Source organism: Pleurodeles waltl, chromosome 1_2 (assembly GCF_031143425.1).
Source record: "Pleurodeles waltl isolate 20211129_DDA chromosome 1_2, aPleWal1.hap1.20221129, whole genome shotgun sequence".
Taxonomy (NCBI): Eukaryota; Metazoa; Chordata; class Amphibia; order Caudata; family Salamandridae; genus Pleurodeles; species Pleurodeles waltl.
In genome coordinates, this window is record NC_090437.1 from 1,146,906,834 (window position 1) to 1,146,932,007 (window position 25,174).

The 25,174-nt window shown below is 42.1% G+C and overlaps 1 protein-coding gene across 1 annotated transcript in view; it reads left to right on the forward strand.

Moving 5' to 3' along the window:
- Positions 1-25,174, forward strand: part of WDR1 (WD repeat domain 1) — a 220,473-nt gene that overhangs the window by 55,338 nt on the left and 139,961 nt on the right. Inside the window, exon 5 of the mRNA XM_069202820.1 lies at positions 16,920-17,100. Within this exon, the coding sequence (XP_069058921.1) occupies positions 16,920-17,100 (181 nt within the window). The remainder of the gene's footprint in view (positions 1-16,919; positions 17,101-25,174) is intronic.

Consider the following 25,174-nt stretch of genomic DNA (forward strand, 5'->3'; position numbering starts at 1 on the left):
CCATCTCAGAGAGATGATTAGGCTCTATAATTAATCCTATCTTCAAGGGAGGCAACAGAAATAATCCGGGTGAGTACAGGTTAATTGCCCTTATTGCTCCTAGCTGAACTAACAGCGTGGTCAGTAAAACACAATATTATTCTACCCAACCAAACAGCCTTCAGGAAAGGGGTGGCCACTACAACGAATAGCCGAATAACCTCCTTTCTTGTAGAGCGGAGGAGACGGCGGCATAGGAAACAACATCTTGGCATTACTGATTTCAAGGCTGCCTTCAACCTTGCTCCCCATTGCTCTAGTCTGCTCTGGAGCAAAATAGAGCAATGGGGTCTCCCGGCCCCCCTTCTAAATGCTATAATCTCTTTATACTCTGATACATGTGTACGACTAAAAATTGGAGAGACGGCACGAGACTTTCAAAGAAAATCTTCACTACCCTCTGTCTGAAACAAGGCTGTGTGCTTGCTCCGCATCTGTTCAACTTGTTTATGGGAAACCTGACTCCAGCTCTGAATGGCGGAAATGTTCACCCTCTACTGTTGGGAGAGCTTTCACTGACACATTTATTATATGCGGATGATCTGGTACTTTTCAGCTGCACCAAGGTCGGTTTGCAAAGATCTTTAAATATCCCGGCCAACTACATTCACTCCAACCAGCAGGAAATCAACGTGTCCAAATCTAAAATAATGTGGATAGGATGCAGGCAGATTTTCAGACCAAGGATGGCCTTAAACAATGTTTTGATGGAGACTGTGCCGTGTTACAAATACCTAGGAGTAATTCTGGATGCTTGAGGCACCTTCAGTCAACATAGGAAATGCATTGTGCAAAGAGCTTCAGCATTAACTCATGCTCTGTCCCCCGGGCAGAACTGCTACATGGTCCATCATTCCACCCACTTCTAACTGTATTCTCATCCAGAATGCTCCCTACACTATCCTATGCCAGAGTGACTATACACTGTCTAGAAGAGCCCCTGACGGCTCAAGATATTCAGGCGAGTTTTTCAATTACCAAACTCCGCCTCACCAGCCCCGCTACACCGGGAATTCGGACTTGAACGGCGAGATCTGTCCACAACAGCAGAGACGGCAAAAACTTGGTATAAAATGAGCCACTCAGCCGACAATTTGAACAACGCACTTTGGCAGGCCATAGAAAATTACCAGCACTCAGCTTACAATAAGTACCTTTGGTCATCTATCAGCCAACTTTGAGGTGTTAACAAGGCCAGCAAACTGCTTTCGTTCACTCCAGATAAAGTTAAATTTAGTGCCTGCGCACACACGTGGATGGCACTATTCCAAACTAGAACCATCCGCTTACCTTTTTACTCCTTATGCGCCATACATGAAACACCATTTAATGACAATCTGACTAGGAAACCTGCCAACCTTGGCCAACGCTATGTCATGGAGGAGCACTACTTCGCAGAATTGCAGGCATTGTTCATGCCAAAAGGAACATCTTGCACACACAATCTGTTTTTGCCGGGGACTGCTAGACCTTCAAAGGACGTTCCTTAAGAGAATGTTCAAAGACAGTCATACAAACCTGTAGAGGAACTATAGTAGCCTGTTTCAACCCAGACGATCCCCAGCTAAATTGTATTTGACACTTGCGTTGCAACAAAAGGGCTGTCCAGGACTGTAGCTGACTGCACAGCATGATCAAAACAGCACGACTTTCTAACCCTCCCAGGTCACACTGGTCTATGGGATCAAGATATTTGTCGAACACACAGGCATCACAGCCCTTTCCAGATCTTGCGTCTTAAAAGCTTTTAAAAGATGCGATGCAGTATTCCCTGGAGGTCGGTAAGTCTCAGATATTGGAGGATTCAGAAGTTCTCTGGCTCGCCTAATCCCCATGACAGTAACTGAATGATATGTCATACTTGCATACTTTGAACTCCCGGACTCAACCAGATCTGTATCTTTATTATAAGCTGAGACATTTTAGAAGATTTTGATAGGCTTTATTACGGCATGTTCTTAATTTGAAGGTTATTGATGAATGTTGTCACGTTCAAGTAATTCTGAAATTTTTGGACTGACTAAACCAGCACACCTTTAAACTACAAAAGGAGAAAATACTGTCTCTTTTTGGATCGATTGGTTCTCTTTCTATTTTTACATATAATTTACCCCGTGTCAGGAATTTGTAATCACGCTGGAACGGCTTTATTATGTAGATTGTAAAATAGTTATGTTTTTAATTAACTGAAACAAATTAAATCTGAAACTAATTTGTAATCGGGAGACCCAGTACTCTCTTCCATGGAGCACTGTAGTGTGTGAAGTCCGATACACTTCCCGCCAGGTCCCTATTTGAGGTTGGTGAGGAGCCCATAAAAATCAGTGGATACCCTTTTTGGGGAGTCTGATAGGGAGCACCAAGAAGAAATACACTAACCAGGGTAGGACAGCATTGGGAGATGGCTTGTCTCCTCATGGATGTTAGTGGGAGCAACCCACAGAATTTCAGCAACTGGCTTGTGGTTGTTATGAGCTTACCTAGATTCCATTGGTCGAAACTGTGGAAAAAGTGATAGATATTTACTGCCAGATATTTAAATGGCTGTTGTTTAAGCTTTGGAATCAGCTCCCAGCCTTCCTTGGTTAGCTAACTGGCCTTCTACAGTTTAGAAAAACCCTTAAGACCCAACTCTTCCCTAAGTGATTCAGTTGTGTCTTGGCTGTACCTTTAGCAGAAGTCTCTACCTCCCCCGTTTGTAGCTAGCGCCAGGATACCAGTTGGTGGCAGAGTGCTTTAGAAATGTCTCTCTCTCTCTCTCTCTCTCTCTCTCTCTCTCTCTCTCTCTCTCTCTCTCTCCTCTCTCTCTCTCTCCCCCCCCCCCCCCCAGAGTTGTATGTTCCTCTTCCGAGAGAGGTCACCCCCACCCCCCCCAGAGTTGTATGTTCCTCTTCCGAGAGAGGTCAGAGTGGGTAGAAGTATGACTTTGTCCAGTTAATTTGCAGCCAGGACAGGTCTCCAAACCCATCTAAGATAATCCATCTTTGAGATAGATCAAGGCGTTGTCTGCATAAAGTAAGACAATCTGCCATGGTTGCCCATTTGGACCTCCCAATACATCACCTTTTGTGCACAGGGGGGTTTGCCTAGGGGTTCCTTGGCTAAGTCAAAAATAAGGATGGGAAGGGACAACCTTGTCTTGTGCCCCTACTTATGGGGAATGATTGGGGGATTAGCTGTCCTATATGGACCCACGCCCCCAGGCTTGTATAAGACAGTTGGAGTTATTGACAGAAGATCTGGCCTAATGCGAGTTCCTCTAAAACTACCATCAAGTATGGCCACCCCATCGTCTCGAAGACCTTCTCTATATCCTGGGAGAGGGCCATGTGACATGGTTCAGGGGCTTGGGTGTACTTCTCCAACTGTACCAGCGTCTAAGGTTGAGGAAAGTGTTTCTGCTTGGTACGGCTCATTTTGATATGGGTGCACCAATATGTTTACCATGGGAAGGATCCTTTTTGCCAGCGCCTTCCTCAGGATCTTATAGTCTAATTTTAGCATAGCTAATGGGTGGTAGGATTGTACAACCAGTTTATCTCTGCCTGGCTTCGGCAGCACCATAGTCGTTGCCTATTGCATGGGTACGGAAACCTCCCCATTCTGTTGCCACTTTTATAGACCTCCAGCAAATCTGGTGCTATTGTGGTCTTAAAGGCTTCATAATAGTCTGCAGAGAAACACTCTATACCAATTGGATATCAAGTACCACCTGTATTCCTGTGGGTCTAGGCTTGCCAGTGACATGTATAACTCACAATAATAGTTCATAAATATTGAATGTATCGCAGCTTGTTTTAACTGTCGCACAGTCTGGGGTCCTGATCGCTCATATCGGTGACCTACCCTGTTAAGGTTTTAGCAGCCAGGCCAGTAAGCACCCCAATTTGTCACCTTCTATGTGTGGCTGTGTGACTAACGTTTGATAGTCAACAGTGCTCTTTTGTGACACATGTTCCCTATACTCCCCTTTAAGATGGTGTAATGGCTGTGGGTTCCACCCTCTCACTGCAAGCCCCTTTTCTTCTTTTGTATCAAGTTATCAACCTGTAGTAATTTGGGGGAGAGTTATATCTAGTTTCCATATGTGGTTTTGATACATACTTTCCTAGTGACCACCTTGAATGCCTCCCACTCTGTCATGGCATTGCTGGCCACTGTTCACGTCAAAGTATTCATTTATGGCCTGTTGCAGTATGTCTCTGAATGGTGGGTCTGACAGCACACTGGTGTCTAGTTTCCAGGTGCGGTGGGTGGTTTGCTCTAACCCATCCCAGTGCCACTTTCAGAGGATTGTAGCCTGACCACGTCGTACCAGAAGTTCAGTGTCTAGTAGCTTGCCTTCCAGATCTGAAGTGTGGAAGAAGCAATCTAAACGTGTGCAAAACATGTTTTGACAAATAGTAAGACGACCTCTGCTTAGTGGGTGTGTATTCCTCTTGGTGTCACATAGTCACTTGGTTGCCACCGATCTTTTAGAGTGCCCCTTTATCCTGAGGCTGGTAGTGGAGAGGGGGGAGTAGTGGGGGAATCTGTCTGTCTTTGTCTATGTGTAGTGTACAGTTAGAGGCACACAAGATCGTGAAGTAGCTCCAGTGAGAGCGACTATAAAGGTCATTTGGTAGCTATTGGGGGCATAAACCACTATTAGGGACATCTTCCTGTCTAGGTGGCCTTCATTCATCATGCATCTCCCATGTGGATTTACTCGGGGTGTGTGGATCACATAGGTGGCATCGGATGATGATCAGGGTTAATATCCCTCTAGCCTACATGGAGTAGGTCTTACCCTCTACCTGTTGCCTCCATTTCCTGTGTGTGTGTCTGTGTGTGTCTGTGTGTGTCTGTGTGTGTCTGTGTGTGTCTGTGTGTGTCTGTGTGTGTCTGTGTGTGTCTGTGTGTGTCTGTGTGTGTCTGTGTGTGTCTGTGTGTGTCTGTGTGTGTCTGTGTGTCTGTGTCTCTTGCTTGGTGGGAGCGGCCATGCCCCAGGCACTTCATGTTAGAATATCATGTTATCGGTATCATCTTCTGTCTCAAAGCCATTTGGCAGGGGTGAGGGGCTGGCAAGACAACGTATATCTGGTGTGGGATAGTGCCAGGGTGATTAGCTACTGACAATGCAATGAAACAAGGGTGCAGGAGAAGAAACTCAATTGTCTGAATGATCCATTGACATATAAGCTTTTGCGAGTTTACAGGAAAGCAAGAAGAAACAGGCGAGCATGTATAATGAGCACCCACAAAAAAAAAAAATTCTCAATTTCCATAGCCCAGGCTGAATAGCAAATGGCTATCAGCCAATAAAACTTCAAAAGCAAGGATATACTGTCCTTTGTCCATAAAGTCTCCTGTGGGGGTGGGTGCAGTCCATTGCACCCGGGCAAATCAATCCCCCTTGCCACCCTCCCCTGCACCTAGCCCATTGGTGCCAGGGGAAGAGTCTTTGGGACCCAAGCTGTTCTCCTTAAAGGGGATAGACCTTGTCCCCTCCTTAGGGGCAGTCCTCCTCATTGCTATAGGAATGTGTCTGTCGATCTTGGGGTCAGGGCCCAACGTCGTCCTCCGTCAGGAGCTTCTGTGTTGGTCTGGGTGGCGCTGCTGGGGTTCGATCCTGCCCTGGTGACTGTTGGTTCAGTGCCACAGACTACACTTGTTCAGCTGCTGCTTGTTCCTTCGAGGGTTCACTTTGGGACCTTCTTGGGGGGGAGAGGTCTCCTCTTCTTTCTGGACCACCCATTGGGTTTGTCAGATTCCTCCCGGGGTATCTTCATTCCTTTGGATTGCAGCCACTGCCAGGCCAAGAGTATAGTCTGGTTATATTGCAATTGATGTTGCATTGAAGAGCCTGGGGCACTGTGCGTGTGAGTTTCAGGATAAGATCCCAGTCTCTGTAACTAAAGAGGTGTGTCACCACTGGTCGTGGCGGAAAAGGCCAGAGGAGGCTGGTGTCCAGGTGTGACCTTTCTATGGTGAAGAAATGTGGGGTCATACCCACCAGAACTGTCAAGAATCAATTCCTTCAGGAATAGCTCCATACTGATTCTCTGCCTTTTCGGGCAGGCCAATGATTTGTATGTTGTTGCAGCAGGATCGCCTTTCCGTACCTTCCACCTGCAAGTTAAGGGTGCAGACCTCTTCTTTCGGATTCTTCATTTGTGTGTGTAGTTCTTGGACCTCTGAGTGCATTGTTGTAGGAGTGAATTTAGCATTGTCCACTCTGTCCATGAGTTTACTCTGGCCTATGTGTATTTGACCAACGTGCAGGGCCACTGCATCTATCTCTAACACTGTTTTGAGTCTTGTGCGGCCTGTGGTCTCAGGTTGAACTTGTTAGTATGCTTTTCCAGAGAGGAATCCACTTGAGCAAGAGTGCCATGTCAGCGGAAGGCTTGAGGCCTGTTAATGCCTGGCAGCCCCACTCCCTGGGCGCACACCTCCCCTCATGTGCACTATGATGAAACCTAAAAATGCCAAGCAGAAGTTTCCAAAGAGTTGCCTGATTGCCATGTCAGCGGGTTGCCGGGGCCTGGCAATCAGGCAACTCTTTGGACACTTGGATAGTATTAAATCTGCTAGGTTTGTTGAAAGTTTCACTCATTCCTTTACTACCCCCTGCTTCAAATTAGGGACTCTGTTAGCGTTAAACTGTGAAAATACCTTGAGATGAATGATTGCCTTACAGTACTCCAGATTGAATATTGCCAGCCCTAAGAGCATCCTGCATGATCTTTGTTTAGCTGTTTGCTAATGGTAACTGCATCATCGCTTGGCCACTAGACCATTTTCTGCCATCATCCATGTAGTCTTGCTTCACTGCCTCCATTTAATGGGTGTGAGTACGCCTGTCTTGCCCTGCTGTATATTTAATTTGATCTTCTTTCTATATTTGCGTAAAGCCCTTAATTATCTGGAATTCCCTGTGGGTTTTCAACCTCTTAAGCATATCTCCATTCTTGAAGATTCCATTTGAGAATGTCTGTGTGCGGGCGATACCACAGCCTTCTTCAAATGTCTTTGGGTCAACTATAATGACCATGAAATGTGTTTTACTGGAGCGGGTTGGCAGCAATAGGCTTAGCCTATGTGATAAAGTTGAAATCCTGTTTAACAGCACATGGCCCCAATATTTTGGACCCAGACGTCACATGCCAGACGACTGTCATTTCAAACCTCATGCTTTGAATTATTTTTATATCTCTAGCATTCTGTCGTCGACAGCAATGATTTTTTGCTAAACCGTGTTTATCATGGTAAAATACAGAGCACTGATTGATATTGTTAGGTCTGCTTTTTTTCTCCAAAGGGTCCACTTAAATGTTCCATTGTGCAGAGAGGGCCATCTTCTGCTTTGCTGGAGTTTTAAGACTGAGTAGAATCCAGGTTTGACACACATAGTTGCTTCCCTCCGGAACACTCCAAGTTAGTTTAGTTCGAGGTTAAAGGCTAGATGGTAGCTCATTTCAAAGAAAGAAAGGGGAAAGGTGTAGGGGATATCCATGCTTGAATCCGAACACGAGGAAAGCCAGTAGAGCACCGACATTTTCAAACTGGATGATCAAGTTGTGAACATAAATGTAGGATTTTTTTGTTTTTTAGCTGATCGCCTTTTTTATGAGCAGTGTTTTTTTTTTTTTTTCTTTTTGCATTCCTTGATATTACAGGGTTATATGCATTGACCATAGAATTTCAGAAAAGTTCCCTATAGGAACTAACTCCTTTCTGTGAAAACATAGTTGTCGTTACATAGAATTCTCACCAAACATGAAATGTGTAATATTTAAACATAGCAGTACTCTTTCTTCAGCATAAAAGAAAAACGAATGTCCCTACTAAGGAATTGGCCATGTGCTCATGATGAAATGAACAGTTGACATAAAGGTGATTAGGGAAATACCATTAGGTTTCATGAAAGGAAAAAATGGAGAGGGAATGTTAGGCATTTGATATATCATTCACCCAGGGCAAGTAGCAATTTTTCCTGAAGAAAAGAGAAATTTTGACTGAGTAGGTTGGTGTGTTATGATTGAAAACAAGAGTGTAGAATATTGTAGTGGTAGGCAGAGAAAAAAAGTCGGTATTTTTTTAAGTAACAGGTCTTGAAGACCAGACCTGCTACATCAATTCACAGATGATATAGGGAATGGAGCTATCCGTAATGTCTAGATGGTAAAGCCATTGCAACCCTACTATTTTGTTTGTCCAGGCTTGAAGGATTTCTGAGAACCATGAGTAACAAAAAACTTCTCAGGAAATGTAATCAAACTTGTTATCTTTGGGGTGCACTTGGATATTGTCTCTCGGGGGGAAAAGAAAAATTGAAAATGTATTTGATTTGAGTTTGGATGTGTTAGATCAAATGCTTGATGTCGAGAGAATGGATAAAAGTCAAAAGGACAGAGCTTCGACATGCCTCCAGATAGATTAAAAAAATCTAAGTTCGAATAGCATTCAGTTATTTGGTTGGTGGTTTGGTATCATGTTTTATAGCTGGAGATTTTCTTTCCTTGAGCTAGTGGCTTCAAGCAGTCCTAGATATGGATCATTCCAAAGAGCATGATGTAATATACTTCTATGTTGGGTCCAAACACTGTCCATCTGACATCTGTGTATGCCTTTAAAGGCAAGCATTAATAAACAATTAATGACAAGTCTGTATGTCTAGATTTGTTATGTGTAAACATGTCTTTATTGATTGGCGTGGTTGTGTGGGTAGGTGATTAGTTATGTTTAGAGTTGCTTTAGCTGTGTATGTGGTTAGATGATTGATTACATTTGTACGACCTGAGGGGAAAAATGTATCACTTTGCCCTAGCTCAAACTACACTGAATTGAAAATAAAATCATCGGCCTGTCAAAGAGAACTAGAGTAAGGGTGTAGAAAGACCAACCAGGCTATGTTGTCAGTCTCAAGAGTCCTGGGTGTTGCATCTAGTGATAGTGCTGTGTGGTGCTTTTGCTTTGTGTGAAATCAAGCTTTTACATTGTCCACAGCTTGAATGCCGTTCCAGTAGATCTTTGACTAAATAAAGGGGTCGCATATGATTGTTGAATAACTTTAAGTGCCATGGACTGCCAGTAACCGTTGTTTGCTTGCAGGGTTTTTGAGGTTTGCTGAAGTTGCCTGGCTAAAAAAACTTTTACAAAAAAATGCTTTAGGGTGCACCAGACCTGCTACACATACAGGGTGACGAAGTCCATTTATATTTAAGGTACCGGTGTAACCTCTTCTGCAGTTAATCTGCGCCTCATCAACCTTGCAAAATATCACAAGGACTCCCTTGGTAAACTTATGTGACTGCTAGACCAATTAAGATGCCAGTGCACAGGCAAGAGTTGCTACGTCTTGAACAGCAGTTTGAATAACCCAATGGGTACAATCAGTGTGGGAATACCGTTTGCAACAACCAGTAGTGCAGACCCCCTGTCACTTAAGATTATAAAAGTAGTCTCTAACTAGACTTCAAAAAGGAAACCAACATTGGCAAAACCAATGATTCTCGCCTTTGTGGCCTATTGGCTTTATATGTTTTTAGCCACATGGATCAGCAAGTGCGATACTGTGCTGCATGGCTAAGGAATGCTTAAAAAAAAAAAAAAAAGCTGCTCTGAAAGCAACCGGCAGTGTCAATTTGTAGACACGCACACCATGGATACATAAAACGATGCCACCATTTTTGTCTTTTTAGAATGGAGATGGAATGTTAACTAAAAGGACAAAAGTTGCTAAAGCATTTTATAAAGCTTTTTTTATTTTGGGAAAGCAGAAGGGGGGAACACAGGAGGGTTGGTGTCAGAAGAAACATAGGACATGGACATAAGCAGATAAGCGGACGCAACACTGGGTGGGGCGTAGGTGAGGAGGAAGCAACACTGGGACAAGCGGCAGAAGCAGCACTGGGTTACTGGTGGGTTGAATCAACAGAGGGGCATGGGTGAGGGCTCAGATGGCCAAAAGAGCAATGTAGAGCTGGTGGGGAGTGGCACACAGTCGAAGGAAAGGGAGGTAGAAGCACAGTAGAGAGATAACAGGAAAACATAGGCAGTCTGCTAGAGTGCTTTAAAAGAAAAAAAGTAGCACTGTAAAAGGCGAGCAGCACATAGTAAGGAGTTAATGCATCATGGCCGGGACAAATCCAAGACAAGGAAAGCCCTCCCAGTTAACTATTAAAAAAAAACAAAATTTAAAAAAAAAGAATCACGCAAATGGAGTGACCATGAAGCCAGACAATTATAAGCAGTTGGCTGGCTCTAAGCCCACGCCCAATATTCAGGATATTTAACAAAACGGGCAATTCCTTAAAAGTAGATGAGTTCCTACAGCTAGCCACGGAACTATGGTCTTTGATTAACCACAAGTTGTGAGGAAAAATAAGTACTATGAAAATGAGAAAATGATCTTCATACTTACACATTTTGATAAAATTACAATTACAGAATTCGATTGCAGCAAAAATATACAAAAGAGCTTTCAGAATGGGCTTAGCAGAATGGCTGCTGTCTTACGTGGCTGTGTGAACTTGGCTTTCCAGTTTATAGGGATTGCAGTGCAACACTAATTTTACATGAGGCAAGGTCCTTTCTCCAGTTTACTAACAGTGACTACCTGTGCGTAAAAACTAAGCAGCTGCCACTACCCTTAGTAACTCTTGTTCTACAATCGAAGTGGCTAATTAAGTCCCTGCCTAGAAACAGAGAAACGTCAAGCGAACAATATCCAAATTAGTGCAGAACATCTATTTTGGTAGGTCGCCATGTCACTGAAAACAGGCTTTAGAAGTTCTGGAATCGGGAAGTGCATATTAAAATGTCAACAGTGTAATCGGAGTCTGTGATTTCAATAGAACTTGGTTTATGTTCTCTAAATATAACAATCTGTCTTTTTTTCTGTGCAACTTTGGCTTCGCCTTTTAAAAGTCAAAATCAACACTTTTTTTTTTTTTTTTTTTTTTTATAATTCCCCTGCGGATTGAACATCAGAGGAAACGCAAATAAAACATGTAAAATTATAAGGTGTGTTAGAAAAGGAGTTGGTTACTTCAGTCACATGTTTGTAATATAGCAAAAGTCACAAACATCCGGCAGTATATGCACTGCTGATTATTTTCAGCTATAAAGATTGATCTAATGCGGACAAATCTATTGTGTTCAGTCTTCTACAGTTTGATCTCCGCAATTGTACATTCCTTTGCATGACTATAGCCAACTGGTTATAAAGTTAAATGTAGGAGTATGTAATTTGTCGGAACTTTGTTCAGACTCTCAGATCTGGGAATAATTTAGTGAATCATACCTTGAAAAACAGTGACTCATTTTCATACAATAGTTGGTATAATGAGATATATATATATATATATATATATATATTTATTTTTTTGCTAAAGGAGCCATTCAAATTTCTCCTTCCACCGTCATGTATTCGAAATTCTGAGGAGTGCTCATTAATAGTGTCTGCATAGTTGTAGCAGTAGTCACCAATGATGTAGCGAGACTTTGAAATGGATCTGTTCTCCTGTAGTAGCAGATTAGATGAAAGGTTAAGGGCTTGTGCATTCTAGGAAAATGGTGGATGTTTGCAAGTAGTTTTGGCTAGGTTTTAAAATAAGCATGTGAAATACAAGTATTGAAAGTTAATATAGTCATATTGAACAAATGTTGCAATGAATGTGAGTCATATAAAATGCCGTTATTGTTTTTGAGACTGGTTGGTGATCCCACTGTGCACAAACGTTCTGATGGGTGCCAGTTTGATGGGTACAAGTTGGCACAGCCTCCTTTTGACTCTCTGGCCTCTCCTCTCTCTTCGAGTAGCTAACCGCAGGGCTTAAATTTAGGTCGAGCGTAAGCATACAACCTCTTGTATACTTTTAAGTATACTTTTTCTGTGGACTTCCAGCTATTTTGTTTTAGTTTGTGTCATTTAAAAAATCCTTACTTGCTAATGGTCAGTCATGCCTCCTTGTCCTGCCGCCTTCTGTGTGGGAGCGGGGACCAACTACTGTATAATTATGCTTTGTTCTGTTTATCTGGTTTGTAGGGGACTTTAAAAAAAATAAAATAATAAATTGTAATTTTTTTTTTTATTTTTTTTTTTTACTTTGTTTTCTGCTCCTGTCCAGGGATGCTTCCCTTTTCATTTGCAGAGCGTTTGTCCTCTGAGCTTAGCTGTAAACAAAGCTATAAATCAGGCTGTTGTCTTGGTCACATTTGGTCTTTGTGGGCTCTCTCAACGTGCTCTCAGCTGACTGGCTCCTGCCCTTCCTTGGCTTGGATATTCTTTACCAAGTGTGCCTGCCTGTGTGCTGAGAGCAACGGCGGAGGATCGCTTGTAATTTCTTATAGCCTAAGCACCCAGCTCTACCAGGGCTCTGCAATCATTAGAGACCGTGCCTACTTCTGCTCCATACTGGGATCCCACTTACAGCTCCATCAGTGCACCCCAGTTCAAACACTCCAAGCCCTCAGCTGTGCCAGAAACCCCAAACATGCTCTCTGCAGGAGCACCTCAGTTCTTGCAGTCTGTACACTGCTGCTCCAGTACTGGGACCTCGGGCGCAGCTCCATCAGTGCACCTCAGTTCTACTCCGCAAGTTCACTCCCCCCCCCCCCCCCAAACACAAAATACTGGGACCCTGCTTACGTACAGTTCCATTACAACAGTTTGATTCTAACATTCAGTGCACATTTCTTATCAGTAATAAGGCTCTACACACACACACACACACACACACCCCACACCCCTCTCTCCCCCCCCCCCCCCCCCCCAATCACTCCTTGCTTCTGTGGTTCAGAGACAACGACATTCCCATATTGGGCCCCACTTGCAGCTTCACTAGGGCGCCTCCAGGCTAACATAACTCCTTTAACGTACCTCGTTTCTGAATGTGTGCCCGTTACTATTCTAGTACTGCAGCCCACATACAACTGTCAGTGCACTTCAACCCTAACCTGCAGCGCCCCATTATTCCTATACGAGGAATTACACAGCACTCTGTTTCTCATTCCTCACCCGCTGCCTTTTTGTTATTCTAGCACTGGGCCAGGACACAGCTCTGTCTATACCCCAGTCCTGATCTGAAGCACCCCAATATTGCTGTATTAGGGTTCACATAGAACTCTGCTAATGCACCTCCTTCTGTTCTGCAGTGCCCCCTGCTATTCCACTCTCTGACTTCTGTTTGAGGATGTAGGGGAACTAATTAAATCCATTATTAGCTGCCATCTTTATTTGGAAGAGTCTGTTTCACCTATCTCACTCCGTTCTTTCCTTTACTCGGTTTACTCTCAATGTATTCATTCTCCCTCACTTTTCTATTTCCAACACTTCTTTCATTATTTTTTCCTCTATCTTTCGTCCACTAACTTCCTTCCCTTTTTTCTTTTGCCTCAAACGTCTCCTCTATTTCTTCTTAGTTGTCATCATTTTCTCGTTCTTTCTTTTCCTTCTTTCTTTTATTTCTTTGTGACCCCTTCTTTCTTCCTTTTGTCTGTTGAATTCATTTCACTTCTTTTTCTGCCTCAACAGTTTTCTCTCCTGAGGCAGAGTTATCAGTGGAGCAGCAGGTGCAGTGGCACCGGGGCCTAGAGACCTATGGCCCTTGCTCAACTCTAATTACTGCTGTATTTTCCTTCTGAAATTACAGTCAACCATTTTTCCTTCTTACTCCAGGGCCCATGACACCGTTACTACACAACTTATCTTCTCCATCTTTACTCCAGACTCCCTCTTTCCTTTCACCTTCCAATCCGTCCCAAATGATTAGTGTTATGGTGTTTTGAGCATTGCACTCTAATACCAAAAATCTATTTCTGATAAAGGTTTATATGATAATTGTATATGTTTTAAGATAGAGGAAGAAGGTAAATGAAAGTGATTTAAATGCTGGGCCACTGGAACTATGTTGTAGGAAAAGATGAAATTATGGGGAAGGGTTGACCAATTTATGTGGCAAGTAAAGTCCAGTTATGAATTTGCAACGATAATGGCTCTAATTCAAGAAAATGTGAGACCTATTGCGTTGCAAATGCTTATGATGGATTGAAGTGTATTACCCAAAAGTAGATAAACATCTTTATTTTATAGAACTATTTATATTGCTTGCCTAGACTTAAATGCACGTAGGCAACTTTTATCCTTTGTTATATGTGGGGGTCCAATGTCATTTTCATCCACATCTCTCTCATTACCATGTAGCTGGAAACCATTAGTCCGTTCAAGCGGCTTCAGCTTCTAGTGGCTATCTTTTTAACTTTAGAATAACTTAGTGATATTTCCCACTCACTGAGAGTCTCCATTTTCCTAAAAACCCTGTGGCTATGACTCCTTTCAATGCCGAGTTTGAAGCTTGTTAGATTTCGACCTGTGATTAACAAGGAAATATACTATCCACCACACAATTCTCTTCTCATACACTCATTCGCTGTAATGATTTCAACCTGTACCTGAGGGTCTTTATTCAATTTGCTTGATGTTTTTTTTGTGTGCTTTGCCAGCACCGGTAGTTGAGTCTGTGCTTGATTCTCTAGTTCTCACCTTTGCAGGTACTAATACCAACCAAGCTTTGTTTCTTAGGGAATGAGAAGCTTGATTTTACTGCAAGACCGCAGACTATTTGTTGATTACAACCATGATTTTAGTGGCTTCCGATATCGGTTCTGTAAAAGGGCAAGAGTGCCTTAATGTCTGATTTAAAAATAAAAAATAAATACATAAAGTCCCACGGTGCGTGTCACACCCATTGAACATAAACCTGACCGATTACCTACTGCCGGACGGTTTACTTCAAGATGCAGACTCGGTGGGCACAGAATTTGTATAGAACAGTGCATGTCGGTGACTGACATTTTTTTGACTGTAGACCGTGATGAAAAGTTAGATTTCGCACTTAGCAGAATATTTTTTTCTTAATGAAACCTAATCCCTGTCTCGAAGGCTTGGGTTGGTGGCAGAAAGCATACGCCATCCGCCACCCGACAACCCTATTGTGATCTGAAATAAAGACGTGCTATTGTATGCATCATATAATCGAGCTGATCTTCAGATGACCTACATTGTTTCTTTTGCCTAAAGGAGTAAAGTGCTTTTCTCGTACAGCCTTCTTTGTGTTGGGTAGCTCCAACGGTTATCACTCATCCCTATCCAAGTAATTATCAGAATGACAGGTCTTCACACTTGCCAAGACTGCAGATCTTGAAAATTAATTGAAACAAAACTAAGAGACTGTTGTTTTTGCAGTTATGCTTTAAGGTGCATTCTCGTTCAAAATAGGCGTGTTGTTGACTCCTGAAACGCAGTTCCATAATTAAAGAAGCACTGACGACGTCAAAAATATGTGACATCAGTATACTGATTTTGATTTGAATTGCACAGAAGCTTTATAACCTACGCAGAGTTGCTTGGCCATTGCCACAAAGCCTGTCCACGTCGAGTCTCCTATTAAGACTAACCTGGGCCACTAGTAGTTTTTTTTAGTGTCTGGGTAGACAGCTTTTGCTGTCTCGCAAGACCTTGTTAGCACAAAACACACCATTCAACATGCAGAAAGGGGCTGTGAGTCAGCACTCTTCAGGGATGTGATTTGTGGAGTGGCTCACAGCAGGCGTTCACTAGATGGTCTGTTAGTTGAAATCCACTGGCCCAACTGTTTGACTGTTCATTTCAATATTTACTTTTAAGTATGGGCACCAGGTCAGAGTCACTTGGGAGGTGTGGATGACAAGTGTGTCCCTGCTGTCGAGTTTTCTCGTGGGTTCCAAGTACACAAGCCCATGGACTGACGGAGCCGCTGTGGCAGACGCGTTATGCATCGATGTGCCTCTGACAGTAGCCTGCCACTGATGGAAGTCAGTAGATGGGAGACAAAGTGGCATAGATGGTGGGAGGAAGAAAAGGAGCCTAGTGAGTACACAGCCCGAGGTAGGTAGAGGAGAAGGCTTAAGAGAGGGCCGAAATAAACACAATGGAAATGGAGTGCTTACTAAATGTCACCAGTATCCATTATATATCTTATATCACTAATCATTTGGATGTTGTTTTCAGTTGTTTGCTTCAAAAAGGAAATTGTATTTTTTTTCTTCAGTTAGTTAAAATCCTGGACCATGTTATTGTCTATAGTGAAAATAAATGTTTAATTGTGGGTATAAAATGGTTTTTTTAGTGAAGAGTTTGTTTGCTGCACTAACTTTTATTCTGTCAGTGATAGCACGAGGGTTTTGAAGTTTCAATCTGAATATGACAGTTAATAGTTCCTTGATTACCATTAAAACGGTCTGATTTTGCTTACCTTTTAATGGAAAGGATGAAGAGTAAATAAGAGAAAAATAGAAACTGGTGAGTCACATTATTGTTTGTGCTAAAAAGTATGCAAATGTTCTAATATAGAGACTAGCAAACGGGCAAGATGAAATGCATAAATCTATATAATGATACAATATACATACACACTATATACCAAACTCAATTCTAAGATATATATCAATAGCAGATGAAGGTTTGTGCATACTTGTGCACATATTGGTAGAATCACAAGTCTGCGAAAAATAAATTGAATAGCTCAGACGTAGAATTAAATGACATTAGACCAAGAAGTAACTCTCTTTATGACAGTTAACCAACATGTCGGAAGAACTGTGCAGAAATTGAAAATATAGGAGGGCATATTTTCAGGGGGAGTTTTAAGGGAGGTTTTGTGTGCATGTTTACTAATTTTACATCCGAAAATACAATTTGCTTGTACACCATGTTTTGGAAGATGCTCCTTTCGAGGTGAAGTAGGTATGCTACAATCATGACATAATAAAGCCTTTCATTGCTTGTTACAAATCAATGTTGATTTATAAATTTCTGCAGAATTTGTACTTTACACTTATATTGTTCCTTTTAGATTTGGGGCAGTTTTCCTGTGGGATACTGGCTCTTCCGTGGGTGAAATCGGTGGGCACAGCAAGGTGATCAACACTGTGGACATCAAGCAGACAAGGCCCTACCGCCTAGTGACTGGGAGTGATGACTTCTATTCTTCATTTTCTGAAGGGCCCCCTTTCAAGTTCAAGTTCACACTGAATGTAAGTTGACTCTTAATTATGTTATTCCTGGCACCTGCCCTTATAAATGCTAACAAATGAATTGCAGATGTTCGCCTGTGTCTGTCAGCCTTCCCGGTTATATTGTTACCTTGCAATAGTTCTGCCAATGGAGTTTTCAACATTGGGCTGTGAAGGGGAGGTTAGAAAATGAGTGAGCAAGTGCATAACATTAAGCCGGTTAGAGTGAATGTTTCCATGTTTTGTACACCGCAAATTTTCCATCGTGGTATTGGGTCGACGTTCATGTAGATTCGTTAAATACTTTGATTAGTAGCCGTTACGAATTTTACAGCTCTCTAAATTCAAGAAATGTAGAGCTCACCAGTATTAGATATGATATTGCGTTTGGACTGTAGTGGAAAACTCGGCCATAAAACAGTTAAAACGTGGTCTCCCAGACCTCGAGGATTGTCCAGTGCACCATGGTAACTTCTATGCAGTTAGTCACGCTGAATCTTTACAGTAGGACTTCGTAGAATTTTCCGAATTATTTTGAATTAAGTCTGTTTTTTCTGAGTTGGGGAAAAATGAATCCTTGCAGAGACGTGCATGCTTTGTTAAACAGGTTGTATGTAGGAGTGCGGAGTTCTGGCTCACACCAAGTGCGATTAAAAATGACAACTATTTTCACCATTGGTGTTCACGGTATGGCTAGATTATTTTTCTAGAAGAGTGTTTTAGCACAGACTCTTGATGACTGTTGGCAGTCCAGTTCTATGCAACCTGAAGCCACCAATTTCTGTCTTAGTTGGAGTGGGTAACCGTACATGTAATGGCTTGCTTTTAAAATCTGCAGTGGCCCAAATAAGCATGCAGACCATTCAAACTCTCGGTAGTAAGTATAACAAATTATGGTAGAACTTTTGGTGGTATGGACTATAACGTGATCAGGTCTACTAAAGTTTTTGCGAAATCCTAACTACGGTATGAGGTGCCTGAGTAGGACATGACCCCATGACCATGGGTTGCATTAAGTCGAGAGACCATGATTTATCCACCCGTCATTCTGGTTCATTCAGTGGTGGGAATGGGAGTTGGTTACTGTGTTTTTGCAGTGCCTCTGGTCAAACGTCCAGATGTGAGAGTTCTATTTAATCACTTCCTTGAAGGAATCCCTGTGAACTCATTGTAGTAATGTGGGTTTGGTGTTAGGTCAAAACTTAAATAGAGCTCTTATGATTTTATGTAAAACTGCCCAGCTTTCCAGTTTATTCATGTGAAACGGTGCTTAACCTGAATCTAAATGATCAGACGTTTTGAAGCTAGCTTGACTTTAGATTAAAACATTTTCTAATCTTTATGCAAGTTTCACCTTCCCCCTCACCATATTTTGTAGAAGATGCTTTACCTCTTTGTAGTATGCACATTACCCTAATAATCACTCTATGAAATAGGCTAGTTCGGTTGGCTGCTTATTTGAGCGAAAACAATGTAAAACTGACATGTTGTTGGTAAATGTATTTGCACAGTTGATGCTGGAAAACATGAATATTGTTAACAACAGGTTCGCAATTTTATTTTCACCTAACTGTTTATTCGTCTACAAATGTGTGGAAACAAGCCTCAGTTTTTCAGTGGCTCTTAGCACGTGGTATGGTGTGTGCAGTAAGCAATAGTGAACTTCCTATGAATTTAAATGCCACTGACTTGCGCTGTAAAACAATTTACATAAACTTTTCTAAAGTAGCAAAATCAATTATCTTGGTTAAGTTTCATGAGCATAAAATATATATATATTCCCGAAGTTAAAAAAAATCACACTGAGCATCTGCAACCCAAATCTATTACCTCACTTTCAACATTATGTATGATTTAAGGGCTAGAATCGAAGGCTTCACATACCAGTACTACTATAGGTTATTCAGTTTGTGGTGTACTTCAGCTCGTGTACTATTAACCTTAACTCCACAAACAGTGCTATTCAGTGTAAAGGTTTCACCTGAGACCTGTAGGTTCAATAGAAATAATAGCAGCACCACCAGACTTTCTCTGGCATTCTTTACGAGCTTCTGTAGTCTTATTACTCGAATGTTTTCAGCTATAAATCTTGCTATTGTGCATCACTACTGATAATTGGATCTACAGGTGGACGGGCCAACAAATTTATAAGGAGAATCAAGTCTGGCTTTGACTTTAGGAGTCCGTGCAAGAGCCGGGCAATGAAGATGGTTGACATGTAAATCCTACCACCAACATTGTGTAAAAATGATAAAATATGTATAACTTCACCAACTGTCCCTCCTACTCCCCACCCCCTACCCCCAAGCTTCAAAGGAAACCCCGGTCCCCCAATTAGCCCGTGCTTCCCACTGTGAAGAGTAACAAAACATCTAATTGGTCATGTGCTCTTAAAGCAGATGTATGTGACTAATCCTATTCTGTCACAAGTTTTCTACCTGCTGACCCTAGTGCAGCTACACTTCTCTGTTCGTTATGTGAAAGCCCCTTTGAGCTGCTTCCAGAAATGTCTACCCTTGTTGACAACAGGCAGAATGTTTCTGATATCTGCTATACTTCTATGTGGTGATTAGAATCTAGGTTTATAACTGTTTTTATTTAGCACCCATGTACCTGTATTCTGTGAACTGGTTTATTATATTCTCAGATGTTGTGAAATAAGTATAGATGTATTAGACAAATCAGTGGAAATGTTTTTAAGCTGTGCTTTTAGGAAGAACATGATGCTAAAACATTGAGTTAAAAAATTATTGGAACAAATATATGTTGCTAGCACTCAGGATTTATCTGCTGTTGCTAGCTACACTTAGAACCTATGCACAGACACCAGCCTTAAGAGGGAGGCTGTTGTGATTCAGAACCAGTGGGCCCGTCCCACCAAATACGATGGTGGCTGGGTAGGAGTTCTTTGTGGAGCTCTGCATTGGGTGAGCACTGTTGGTCCCACTCCTACCCCTACACCTTTGTCTCATTGCCTCTTCTGAGCCATTTGTATGACTTGAATGTGTATGGAATGCAGTAGATGATGGTGTTCCTGTCTCTGAAGCCAGGACATCAATGCCTCTGTTGGTTTTTGAGGCTGTTGCGTGGGCATCAGTTTCTCACCAGCATGACAGACGTTTCTCCACCTGCCTTTGGTCGGTGGCTCCTTTCCGGCCATGCTGTGGATTCCAGCACTAATCAGAGCACTGGAGGATGGGTGACATGACGACCTGTCCATCCACCATTGTCGACTCGTTCTCTCCATCATGCATTGTGGGCAAGATAAAGTGGCCCAAGTGGAGACACCAACTGATGTTATGTTATATGAAATTTATATAGCGCATAGCTGCCCTCATGCTTCACATCGCTTTAAAGCAGAAATCTCCAATAGCTAGGCATAGGGAACAGAAGTTAGTACAGCCGGGTTTTTAGAAGCCAACAAAATGACAATTTGTGGCTAGTCTGCGGAAGAGAAAGAGGCAGGGAATTCCAGAGCTTAGCACCAAGATAGGCCATAGATCTACTGCCCCATTTAAAAAAATGTATTGGCGGTATCAATGCTAATTCTGCTGAGGATGACCTAAGGTGTCTAGTTGGCTTATAAAAAGTAGCTAAGGAGTGTAAAAGCGGGGGACCCTTCACCTGAAGATGCAACAAAGGGCCTTGAACTTTAGTAGTTGCTCATTGGGGAGCCAGTGAAGAGCAGAGAGGGTGGGTTTGGCTGACTGATGTCTGGACAAATTGGGGATAAAAAAAGCACCGCCGTGTTCTGAGGCACCTGCAGCTTTTTTTTTTTTTTTAACAAAGTTTGGGGAGCCTAAGAATAGGGCATTTCCATAGTCCAGACGTGAGGTAATTAACGCCTGTACAATGAGCCTCTTAGCAATGAATGGAAGAACTTTAAAAACTTTCCTAAGGAGTCTGAGTATCCCGACACAGATGGAAGATATTTTCTTAGCCTGAGGATCCATAGTGAGCCAAGGGTCTAATCATACACCCAGGATCTTAATGTGGTTCTTAGGCGGTGGAAGATCACCTAATAAGTCCAGGATAGGTGCCACCTGAGATGGGAGTGAATGATGTCCCATAATCAGGACCTCTGTTTTGTCTCCATTCAGCTTGAGCTTGCACTCCGCCATCCATTTGGAGACAGCCCGTAGGCACGGGGCAAGCTGAGAGTTAAAGGAATCATGTGAAGAGGATACAAAAACTACCAACTGGGTATAGTCTGCATAGGACACCAGCGAGAGACCAAAGGGTTCAACTATCCTTGCCAGCGGAAGCATATAAATGTTAAAAAAGCGTAGGGCTTAGTGATGAGCCCTGCGGTACTCCCCAATGGCTCTTAAAACTGCCTGAGTAGAAAGAGCGATCAAGTACCTGAAAAGTTCTACCTTCTAAGAATTGCATGTCCAATGATTCCAATTTCCCTCATTCCATGGAGTAAAATACTGTGGTCTACGGTGTCAAAGGCTGCACTAAGGTCAAGAAGCACAATTGCAGAGGCCATTCCCTGGTCCAGTCGCTTCCTGACTTCTTCTGTCATTCCTAACAAGCCCAACTCAGTACTATGAGAGGGTCTAAAACCCATCTGAGAAGAATGGAGATTCTGGTTATCCTCCAGAAACTTAGAAAGGTGACTATTTTCAGGTTTTTCAAGAATTTTGACAGCGGTTGGTAACAGAGATAGGTCTGTAATTGTTCAACACAGATGGATACAGATTGGGTTTTTTGAGCAATGGCTTTACGATTGCATGCTTCCCCTGTGGTGGCAGGGAGCTAAAAGTCAGTGACGGATTCAGTAGATCTGTCAAGTTGAGAACTGTTGTTGACGCACCCTGGACTAAGATTGAGGGAGGAGCGGGGTCCAGAGGGGATCCGGATTTGAGTGTACTTAAAAGTTTTAATGTTGTTTCTATGGACAGAGGTGGAATCCTTGCTAGACTGGCTGTGTCCATGACACATTTCCACTCCGCTCCTGGGAGCTATAATACTGCTTAGGGAAAGCTAAGTAAATGTCTGAAATCCTTTTTTTGGAAAAAAGAGCCTAGCTCTTTACTATGTTTAACAGAGGCTTCTATATCTTCAGTTTGAGCATGAGGACATACAATTTCTTTGAGAATGCGGAAGATTTCTTTAGGGGAATTGGCTGTTTGTTCTATCTTCATCACATAGTAATCGCTTTGCGTCGCTGTGATTCCAACATGGAACGTCTGATAGCATCCCTGTATTCCTTTTTAATGAGAATATCATAGGATTTGCAGTAGACTGAATGTCCCCAGTGCCATGATGAGGAGCCAAAATGTTTTGAGGTGCAGGGCTGGACTCTGCCACCTAGGCAGCGGTGAATTAGCTCGATAGCACCATGTGGGAGTTGGCCATCTTACTTGTTTGTGGTTTCAAACATCAAGACCACTTTCACTCTGTCTTTTCTGTTTTGGTCTTGCCTGAATCGCTGCGAAATGTGAAGGCCATATTGAGTGTGGGACTATTTTCTTATTTCCTTGAACAAGCCTCTGAGATGGCAGTTGAGAAAAGTGCCAGTACCTTTGACCTTTAGTGCTCATTTCAATGGATGTGGTGCCGTATAATCCATGCTTGAATCCCCCTGTTGAGGGTATGCTTATATGCAACATGTGATTTCATCTGTAACTTTTGGATTTGTCACATGTACCTGCTTCCATGCATGTTGAACATGTCATGTGAACCGCTCTGGCCCTTACTCGGTCACATACGTACTATATAAAGCTGCAAAAATAAAATATTGGGCTTCAGTACGCTGCTGCTTCACAAATGGGGGAAACTCAGCAGAGGGGTGAATCTGAAAACTCGTGTTGCATAGGTGGCCTTAAGAGGTGCAGTTATTGCAGTTTTCAGAAAATAAACATTCATCCCTTAGATTAGAGGATATGCGCGGAGAAACGGTCAAAACACCAAAGGTCACGGGCAAATACAACAAGAAATGGGTAATTCTCCAATTTAATGGATCGTAGTATTTTTTCTGTGTTATACTTAGGCTGTGGAACCTGGTGAGCTTTATAATAACACGATAGTGGTACTGCCACACCAAGTTCTAGTGCTGGCCAGTTTCCCTTTCATCTCTGTTTGCCTCTATCTTATTTGATTGCCATGCGAACACGTTTATTTTCCAGTTGTCCCTGAAAACGTTGGTGAAAGGTGTTCATGTCTTAGCCTCTGCAGTGACTAAACTTTTTATAGTCCTTTTCCTAATGTCACATCATTAGCATTCTTCATGGCTCCGATCATCTATTTAAAAGCGTCCATGTCTTATCCGTGGGTCTATTTACAGAACAGTCGTAAGATTTCACTAAGGTGTTTAATTTCACTCCTGTTAAATAATGTAGATTCTAAATTGGTGAGACAGAATTACAAACCAACGTGAGTGAAATGTATGCGTGGTTTATGGGGCGAGATCATTTTTTGGGATGACCATATTATCAAAATAATGTATAATACAAACCTATTTTTCATAACAACCTAAAAACACAGGTCACAGACTACATCACGTAGCACAACGTGATAACCTTAAAATGCCTTGACTCTTGGGTCAATTCATACCTTGTTTTGATTTGTGGTGCATTGGTCATTATTCAGGGTGAGAGAGGATAGCTGTGTAGGGCTTATGTTTTATTCTTTTTTTCGTTTCACCGTATTTGATTTATTGCAGTGCTTTTGAGACTGTGTTTTTAAGTCGAACCAGCTAGTCAGCACTTGCATTTTATGGCTTATGGACATAGAGGGGCTTGGAGCCCACCCATTTCTTACCTTTGGCAGAGCGGCTTTCCTTGTCAGTCTGCCAGTCAAATAATCTTTATTCAGCTAACATAGCGGTAAAACACATCTTAATAAATGCAGTTGTTTAAAATGAATCCCAAACATTAATTAAAATGATACATTAAATACGATACTTTCCATATTCTAAATTAAAAACTTTAGAATCCAGAATTTAAACAACTTTATAATACAGAATTTACAGGCAAATGGGTGTTCCATATTTTTTCTCCTTGATCATAGAATACGTAGCATAAATAATAATCAAAGAACATATTTGCACAGATCATAGTTGTGAGAAAAAAAAAAAAAAATTGTGCTAAATAATTGTATCACGTAAAATTTGCGCCACAAAGCGTTTTCAGTGAGGGGTATACAATGTGCAAAAAAACCATAAAGCGCACTGTACTTTGTTCAGATACAATGACAGAAGTGCGTTTAGGGAGGGTGGGAGCCATGTCCCTAGAATGGGAACAGGCCCAAAAAATGAATAGTTTTAAAACGTAAAGGGGTTAGGTAAAATCTATGGTGAGAGTTGAAAATTGCAGTTAGATGTTGCTCTTGCCCTGATGACTTTAAGAGAAGTATTGAACAGCAGACTGTATCTTTTAAGCTTTCAGTGTACGAACCATTTCCCAGATTGGTAAAACCGATTTTACAAATGCAAGCTCAATGGGATAGTGAATGTTATTTAACAGTAAGCATTCATTAATCAACCTCGTGAAGCTGGCTTCAGGCTTTCCGTCATAAGCACAAAGGACTGATTTTAATATCTGCCAAGAAGCCCAATTCTTCTTCAAAGTGACAAATGAAAGTAGCTGTGAATTGTGACACGGCTAACAGTCTTCATACAAAGCCATTCTCCACCCTTTGTAAGGGTTCTGCATTATTGCAACCCCATACCTCAGCACCGTATCGCCCCCACTGAGGATCACTGGCACCTGTAGATGTGTAGGATTTCCTGCACTAGCTTCTGGCCCGATTTTAATGAAAAGCAAAACATGGTCTCAATAGACCTTTTGGAGTTGATGTGCCCTCAAATTGAATAATAATCCACAGTTAAGGGCAGAGTCAAACGGTACTCCCAAATAAGTAAAATAATCAGCTTTGGTGACTTGAGCTCCCCCTTTGAGATGTGTTTTTGATGGACATTTTTGTGTCCAAAACTCATGATGAACAATATTTCTAAGTTTGTTTTAAGACCCAGATCGTTCATAAAGGTTGTAAAGGCACCTAAGAGGATTTGTAGACCTTTAGCAGTCCTTGCAAGAAGGACTGCACCATCTGCATATAAGAAAAATGGCTCTGGGTGATTCCCTAA